Source organism: Copidosoma floridanum, unplaced genomic scaffold, assembly GCF_036245765.1.
Source record: "Copidosoma floridanum isolate Cflo_tuat_1 unplaced genomic scaffold, Cflo_Japanese_pri ptg000034l, whole genome shotgun sequence".
Classification (NCBI taxonomy): Eukaryota; Metazoa; Arthropoda; class Insecta; order Hymenoptera; family Encyrtidae; genus Copidosoma; species Copidosoma floridanum.
The window spans coordinates 3,959,014-3,968,171 of NW_028321911.1; the positions used below are offsets into that span (position 1 = coordinate 3,959,014).

A 9,158-nucleotide genomic window follows, 5' to 3' on the forward strand; every position below is an offset into this window, starting at 1 on the left:
AGTGTTTCACCTGAGCCTATGAGGATGTCAACGGAACGTGGAACATGGAACTGTGGGTCAGCTAATTGAATCCCATTAGGTATCTCGATTGTTTCTCGAGGAAAGGGCTCATTAGGAATAGCACTAGTTATATTCGGGACGATAAGTCAGTTCAATGTTTTTTGGAACTTGTTGATGGGAGACTGAATGACAATTTCGACGCTCCCCGTAAATGTGGACCCGATTCCCCCAAATCCCTTGATGGGGGTTTTGCATGTTTGTGTCTGCAACTGGAGTTTTCGAACAAACCTTTCTGTTATAAAATTATTTGTGGGGCATGTGTCAAAAAGGGCGCGCCCTTCTAAAAACTGACCTCTGCTAGTCCTAACCAAAACAACTGAGCTCATCAATAGCTGGGACGTAAGAGACCTAGATACTGAATACGTCGAAGTCTAGTCACGTTGTGGATTGAGGATGTTTGGTACCTTCGTCAGATTTTAAGGAGTTCTGGGAGGTTGTAACCTTTAAATCTAAGTGCAGAAGAGTATTATGATAACTGTTGCAATACTTGCAGTGGCCAAGTACGCATTTGCCGGCGTGAAATCGCAAACAGTTAAAGCACCGTCGATGAGCTCTGACAAAGTCCCATCGTCTTTGACTTGACAAGTTATTGAATCCCAGACAACGATATAAGGAATGAGATTGGCTACATTGGGGACAACTAGGTTGCTTAAAAGAAGTAACAAAAACGCGTGTCCCATCTTGGACCTTTCTAGCCTCTCTAAGTTTGACATTTGGCTTGACGACTGAACTTTCCTTTGCGGCCTCACTTCCTCTGGGAACATCAGTTTCCATGGTGTATAACCTAGACACTACTCCCTCATTGAATTTATAGAACTGATCAAGGGTGGGAATTTCATCTAGGGTCAAAGAATCCTCCCATTTTTGTCTAATAGAGGGTGGTAAGGCCCTTTCAAGCAAGCGTACTACCATACGAGAGGGTTTCTCAACACCTAGAGATTAAAGGGTATTTAAGTGTTGTTTCACCTCATCAACCATCTTAGAGATGTCTCTGGATATTGGGGACTTGAGTGGGATGATATCTAAAATGGCATCAAGGTGTTTTGAGACCAGAATGCGCTTTCTTTCGTATGACTCCATCAAAATCTTCCAGGCCTTGCTGTAGTTTTCCGCGCTTATGTCATAAATCGCCACCTTACTTAATGCATCCCCCTGCAACGTGTCACGTAGATACATGAATTTAACTAGGCTATCGATGTCAGTTCGGAAGTCAATCATGCTTAATAAGGAATTTTTATACGAAAGCCGCTCTTCATGCCCCCCACTAAACTTAGGAAGTTCCGCTACTGGAAGTTTCAAAAGACGCTGCTGTTCGATAAAGGTCGACGAGCCCATTCTTCCTTGCTGTCCTGCCAAAGAAGCGTCATTCCTCCCATCGCGAGCATTCAACTTCGCAATGTCGCTGGCTACTTTGTAATACTGCGTGCTGAGGTCTGACCAAGTCTGCACTTCAATCACCTTTTCGCTCTCAACACTAAGCTCTTCTATAAGGTCTTCACATACTTAAAATTTCCTAGTTAGATCCTCCAAACGCAAGGTCGCGCTGGTTTTGTTGACGTCTGCACCCTCTACAAAATTTTTTTAACTTTCTAGTCGATAAGAAAATAATCTTACCTTTACCGATAAACTTTTTGGGAGTGCAACTGCCATTCTGATGGCGTCAACAAACGGATCTCTCTTAAATTTAAAAAAAACCACCTTATCTTCACCCTTATGGCCCCGTTTAATGAAACGACTAAATTAGGCTGCTTTTAATTAAAAAAAAGTGAAAGGAAAAAACAAAAAGACAAAGAAAACAAATCTTATCTATATTAAAGACGTTGTCTCGGCTCATGGCAGCTGGGAGCAGGTGGATCCTTGAGAGCGACGGCGTTAAGAGCGACGATGATTGATGTGTACGTTGATGAGGCAGTGAAACTTCAAACCTCACAGGAGGCACCAAAATTTTTCGTGTAAACACAGTCGATCCAACATTGCCTGGGCCAAGTTCAAACGAATTAAATATAAAAAAACTTAATGATGCTTATAACTTAGAAGGTTAATATTAATTAAAATGCAAGGAGACAGAAGGTTAAAACAAGGAAAATTTTACTAAACAAAAAAAAGGTGGGGATGCTAAGGAAATAAATAAAATAAATTGTAATAATAAATTTAAATGGTTGATACATGAAATAAACAAAGAGAGGGAGACAAAACTCAGTTAATCAAATAAATGGGAAAAAGCTGGTAGCATAAAAAACCCAGATTTATTAAAAAACAAATCAAAATGAATACCATTGCAGAAAAAAAGTTAAACTAATTATACCATTAACAATGGGAACAATAATAAACGTGTGTTGTGTTGGTACGTGAATGTGTGAGGATGTGTGGGAGGACCTGGTGGTAACGACTCCCGGTGTGTATGAATTCAAGGCAAGTGAGGAAGTAGTGATCTTCTCTGCAAGCCAGTGGGCCCTGCACGGTCGCACGAGTCAGCGCGAGGCTGGTGAAAGCGGGCCGACGCCCGAAAGTTGAAATTAGCTACCCCCTGTGGCAGCTCAGTAGTGATGTTTTGTGAGTGGCGTATTTGGGTGAGGATCCTGATTCCGAAGCGAGAGATCAAATGGAGTGGGCGAAATGTATTGAAGATGACGGGATGACGAGATGCACTAAGTAGGTGTAATAGACGCATGATACATATGATATGTAGTTACGTGGTTGAATGCGGATGCGTGGATAGAATTTAACCTAAAATGATGGTGGATATATGTAGACAGAGAAGCTGGGCGGATCATGATACAGGTTGTAGGATGAAGTGACGTATGTATAAGCTGTTCGTTGACGTGAGGTAAAAGATTTAGCAAAATGTATATTCAGCAGGGCGCAGATGATGCAGATAGGATAAGCGTAGACGTGCAGAAGGGTGAAATGATAAGCCGAGAGCGATTGTGAAGGTGGTTTTGAGTAGAAAAGGGTTGGGTAGAAAATGGAAGAGTAGCACGAACAAGAGGAGAAAAGGTTGTGATGATGGTGAGGACGAGCAAGAGATTACTGGATAAGTGATGACTTAAAGACTGAGAATTGGTGATGCAGGGGCACAAGACAAATGCGAGATGTGATTAATGAAAGATGTGTAAATGTAAAGAATAATAAGTAAAATGATTATAGAGCTGCCATGATAAAGATTGACGAAATATGAATATGTATGAAGGTGAGATACAGTTCATTTTAAAGACTTAGCGTCTCGACGGCGATGTCCTGAGTCCTGGGGCTCGACGACATCGGCGAAATCTCCTGCTGACGGTGCAAACTGTAAGCAGTAAAAAACACTAAGCGTGAAGATGCTTCTAATTCGGCAGGTCAAGCAAGAGAGAGCATGCAAGCGAAAAAGTAACTGCCAATTCCTGAAGTCCCACCCCTTCCGTCACCGTGCCGATGGGACATGAGCCAATCAGCCACAGAGGCGGGCGCGCGCAAGGCTCCAGGGGAAAACAAGGTGCGTGTGATTTTGGAATTTGAAACGAAACTGAAACTCCGCTCAATTCCGTCTCTTGATGGAACAGGCTCCCCCCGTTGCGAGAATATGCGAGAAAAATGATTTAAAGTGTATGTGTGTTTTTTTAACAGAGTAGTGGTGCTACATTTTAAGCCCAAATATAATTGAATTTGAATACAGTCTAACAGCGGGCATAATTAAGTGATATTTCTTTTGTTGATTTTTGTCTTGGTTTTCACAGACACCACTCGGACGACGCCCTCGCTCCCAAGATAAACCTCCATGACTACTTCCAACGGCCATTGGTTATAATCTCTATTCTTATCGCTGATTGCTACGACTGCTCCCACCTTGACTTCTCCCTTGCTCTCAAGCCATTTCTGTCGTTTTTGCAATTCGCTGAGGTACTCTGTGTGCCAACATTTCCAAAAATCCTGCCTTGCTTTGACAATGAATTTCCATGCTGGAAGACGATTATCTGGAATAGAAGTCATGTTATGATCAAGTAACATAGTTACTGGTCGGTCAATAAAAAAATACGCAGGAGTCAGTGCGGCAGGATCGTTTGGATCTGCTGACATACAACTAATCGGGTGAGAATTCAAAATCGACTCTACTTCTATGCATAAGGTATTAAGTTTTCGAAGGTTAGTAACTGCTGTCCTATAACTCGTTTAAAATGGTGTTTAAAGGATTTGACGGCTGCTTCCCAAATACCCCCAAAGTAAGGTGAAAGAGGTGGGTTAAAGTGCCAGACAATGTTACGCTGTTGGGTGTATCTGCTAAGTGCATCGCGAAAGGGTTCTGACTAAATCAAGGCGTAAATCTTACTCAACTGATTATTCGCACCTACGAAATTTGTTCCATTATCCAAATATACGTGGGATTGAATTCCCCGGTGGCTTACGAATCTTTTGAACGTACCTAGAAATCCTTCCGTAGTCTGGTCGCTCGCTATCTCGATGTGGACTGCCTTTGTGTTTATGCAAGTAAAAACGCAACCATAAGCTTGAAGAATAACATGATTCCTAAACTGTTTTTTCTTGATGTTGATAGGGCCAAAATAGTCTATTTCTACGCGTTCGAAGACAGCAGATTGTTCTACTCTCGGTCGGGGTAAATCACTCATTTTTCCCTGAAAGGCTACTGGACGATGTTTTACGCATGTGACGCAATGCCGCACAGAAAAGTAACACCATAAGGCCGTGTCAACAGTTAAAAAGAAAGTTTTACTGCAAGTAAGAGCAAGTAAGGTCTGTAGGCCAACGGCTGGTGTCTGACAAAAAAAAATTCAGTTTATTTGCTTTTTAAAACTTATTTACAAGTACTGCCTTCTAACTATAAAAGCTTGAACGTAAAAAATTAGCATCTTTTAGAGAACTGAGCCTTTTAATTTACGTAGAGTAAGCTTAAACTAGATCAAAATGTTGTTTTGCATCATTTTGTTTTATTTTCATCTTTTTTTTAAATTCATTTGTTGTTTATTCCTTTATCTATTTTTGAACTTTTTTTTTTTTCAAGAATTAGACCTCTACTGATGTAAACAAGAAAGATGATGTAGCAACAAAGGTACAGTTACTGAAATAATGTTATAGAGAAAAGCAAGTCAAGAAATTATGTAAATTTCTTAAATGATCACGTAACAAAGCCTTTAATAAATCAGTTTTATGTATTAATCATGCTGTCTAACACATACACACCTAAAGTGGCCAAAATACACTACCCAGAGGTTTCCTGCAAGATACTAAAAAAAGTGGTTTCTCATCTCGAATGTGGAATAGCATATGTTTTTAAGAAAAGTCATTTCCAGGCTGAGAGGTTGCGCAAGAAATTGTCAAAGTGGATAAATAAGAAATACATTAGACGATATTATTAACGATTGGAAGGCACACTTTACTTCTTCCAAGACTTGCACCTAATATACTATCGATGTAAATAATTCACTGATAAAACAGGAAAAAACTATTCGCAATTTTTATGAGAAAACCTCTTAACTCATTGATTAAGGCACTAGAGTAGCGAAAAAAAGCTGCTTCCAACAACATTCCTGAACACCAACAGCTAGATTCTAAATTATTTCTAGAATTAGTTGGCCGTGAACCATTTATGCGAGATCTTTCAAAAAGATTCAAGGCTCATACGATGTTTATCGCACCAGAAACTTTTGCTGGTGCCTTACAGGTATCTTTAGAAGCAGAAAAAGTTGGTGAAATGTTATACTCCAACATCTGTGCTAGCATAGAAAATCAAAGCTCACATACGTACCTTGCTCAGCAGTGACACACTGCGGCAAAACAAAATTAAGCAGTACACCAACAGAATGGACAAGAAAATTTTTAATATTTTTAGCCCAATCGAAGCAACATAAAACAAGTAGAATGCAACGATTCCAACATGTACGATCGCGATAAAACATCGTATTATTACAACCTTATAGACACACAAATTTTTCCGACTACGTTAAATTCACACGTAAAAACAGTATCACAGCCAGCTTTTTAATATTGAAATAATGGCACCGCTAAACAATCTGTAAAATCGATGCGAAAATTGAATGAAACGCAATCTTATCAAGCTTGGAACGACTCGTAGAAAAATCATGGAAATCTTCACTCCACCCAAACAATACAACAACAAAATCTCTTATTAGAATATTCAAATAGCCCCTTTTACATAAATTTACTGCAGTGTGTACTTGGTAACTCGTCCACTTTTTCCATAGAAATTTACTTCTGTACTTGCAGAAACGTTTAAAAATCACAAGAATTACCAAACGTCACCATATTTCGCTTAATGTTAAATTCTTTTGATGATGAACAAAATCTCAGACTAAATTTTTTGAACCAGGCAATCCTTTTAATAGAAACAGTGCTTGTCACCCAGATGTCACCTTGAATTGCTTTATACAACGAGAAAATATTTCAATTAACAATACAAGTTTTACGGAAATCATACATGATATCAGCACAAATGAAGAAAACTCGGAATCTTTGTCAAATTTTCAACATTTTAAGCCTACAGGTGTAACTTTTGGTTAAAATTGTGTATACAAAACACCAGCCAGAATGACAGTTCCATTAAAAATTCCTGTAACAGTCACGGACATTCATACCGGCTCTTGATTGAATTTACTCCCGGTAAGTTAATAGGCGAGGCAGCAGTAACATACGATCAAGGTGGCTATTTTACAATAGCTGTAAGCATCAGAGAAAAGCCAGTTAAAATTAAGATTTCCCCCTAAGGTCTTGTACTTTTTAAACTAGATGATTAGGTAAGTTTTTTTTTACTTAGATTTTAGTGATAACGTTTTCAACATGATTACAGAAAAAAAAATTGAATATTCGAATTTTTCTACAATATACTTAAAGAAATACTTTGCCAGTATTATCATGACAAGACAAGTTATTAATAACTTTGCCGTATAGTAAAAAAGTATTCACATCTATTGTATATTAAACGTGATGCTACTCTACATACATCAAATATGTAATATAATATACTGACAACTAACGATAAACCTGTTTTCCTTACGCAATATAAATATCCTCCAGCTATACACAAAAAGTAAGGGATCAGATTGACAAACTATTACAAGAAGGAACTTTCCAGCTCATACAATAGTCCACTGTAAATTATTCCAAAAATCGAGCTATATACTTGATTCTGCAATCGCGTGACATATAACTTACTTCTTTTAAAACAAGCTACCGTCGCAAAACTCGAACTATGAGTGCAACCTCAAACAATCTTATAAAATGCTGACCATACCCAATCATTTCTCACAAGTACACCAAATAATAAGATTAATCAACAATTTCAACATTCTTTACTGCGGATGTACACAAGAAATATCATACACAATTTTGACAGCAACTTGTACTTAGTGTAAAATCCAAAAGATCAGCAGTTTTAACCATCAATTACTGTGAAATTATTGCATCACAACTGTGCTCGTGCCAGTCGAGGGTAATTAGGTTAAGCTCTGATTGGTTGTTCGGATCCCCAACTTGAGGCGTCCTCTTTAAACGCAAGAGTATAAAAACTCCTCGCACTTAACAATATTCGCCTTTTCTCTTTTATCAAGTGCTCTAAAGTAATAATAAAGATAAAAGAGTGAGTTCTGTTGCATCTTTCAAGCGGATGTAAGACTCAGTTCAGTGATTAAGATACGTGTCAAAAGCGTGCATTTCAAGCAAATGTAAGACTTGGTTTGGTGACTAAGCTGTGTAAGAAAAGCTCGATCAAATCAGGCCACTGTAAACTCGCCTATAAAGTAAATCAAGGAGGAACAAGAAAGGAAGGACCGTTGGATTGGGTTCTGACGTTACAAGCAGAAGCCCAATTATTGTAATCGCCAGAAGAGCTATCGTGTAGGATTAGGAACATCGTTGTGGTCAACCTTGTAAGATCTTGCGACTGCGTACGCGCAAGCAGCAGCTAAACAACGATCATAGAAGTAAGTTAAGTTAAGAAAAGTATAAATTGTATGACATTTCAAATGCTAATTGAAAACTTTGTTATTCATACTATTTGTAAAATTAACTATTTCTGGCTTTTCTAAATTTAAAAAATCATCAGATAAGACATAACTTGGTTGTTAAATAAATTAATTTTCTTAATTAAAAAACATTCCAATAACCAAATTATATAAAAAGTTTCTAGGTCTTATAATTCTAATTGATCGACTTATAATTCTTACCTTCATGAACAAATTGAATATCGAGGAAAAGTAAATTAGACACTGTATGATAAAGACCTTTACAAGGACGTAAGATAAAAATACAAATAAGATACGCTACTACCACACGACATTAGACACAAACTCTAACAGTAGGTCAACGCCAGCACAGCGTATACCACTTTATACATATCGCTCGGTGAAACCTAACACCACAACGCCGAGTCAACTATTTCAAAGAAAGGTATACTGTAAGTAAAAGCAAATAAGGCCTTTAGGCTGACGGCTGGTTCCTGACAAACAAAAATAAAATTTATTTGTTTGTAGAAATAATTTACGAGTTTCACCCTTTTTTATAGAAGTTCGGACGTAATATCAGAATTCAACAGAGAAAAAAGACATCGTCTCGTAATAGATGACAGAAAATTAAATGCTGAAACTCTTCCTGATTCATACTCATTGCCTCATATTACTGAGACATTAGAACCAACTGGTGGGTCAAGACTTTTTTCAGCATTCGATTTAGCTAACGAATTTGATTAAATTGAAGTATCTTCAGATGATCGCCATAAGACAGCTTTTAGTACTCCATACGGACATTACGAGTATACTGGTATATGATTTGGATGATGCAATGCTCCAGATATATTTTAAAGACTCTTGGATTTTGTATTATCGAGATAACAAGGCATGGAACTACTTGTAATTCAACATGATGAAGACAAGAAACTTTAAGCAGTTAAAAATTTCTCGAAACCAACAAATTGTACTAAAATTCTAGTTTTCTTAGTACTTACAGAATATGATAAAAATATTATTAAAGATAATGCTAAAAATGCAGAACTTTTAACCTCATAGTTGCAAAAAAGTCAAAAATTTAATCAAACTAAGACTCAAAGACTCAGAAAAAAAGCTTTGAAAAATTTAAATCAGCACTATGTGAAG

General features: G+C 37.7%; 1 protein-coding gene across 1 annotated transcript; it reads right to left on the bottom strand.

Annotated features, from left to right (window-relative positions):
- Positions 1–999: 999 nt before the first annotated feature.
- LOC149373254 (uncharacterized) lies at positions 1,000–1,395 on the bottom strand. The gene has a single exon (XM_089597571.1). It carries the CDS (start codon positions 1,393–1,395, stop codon positions 1,000–1,002), a length of 396 nt encoding a protein of 131 aa, XP_089453697.1.
- Between the last annotated feature and the right edge of the window lie 7,763 nt (positions 1,396–9,158).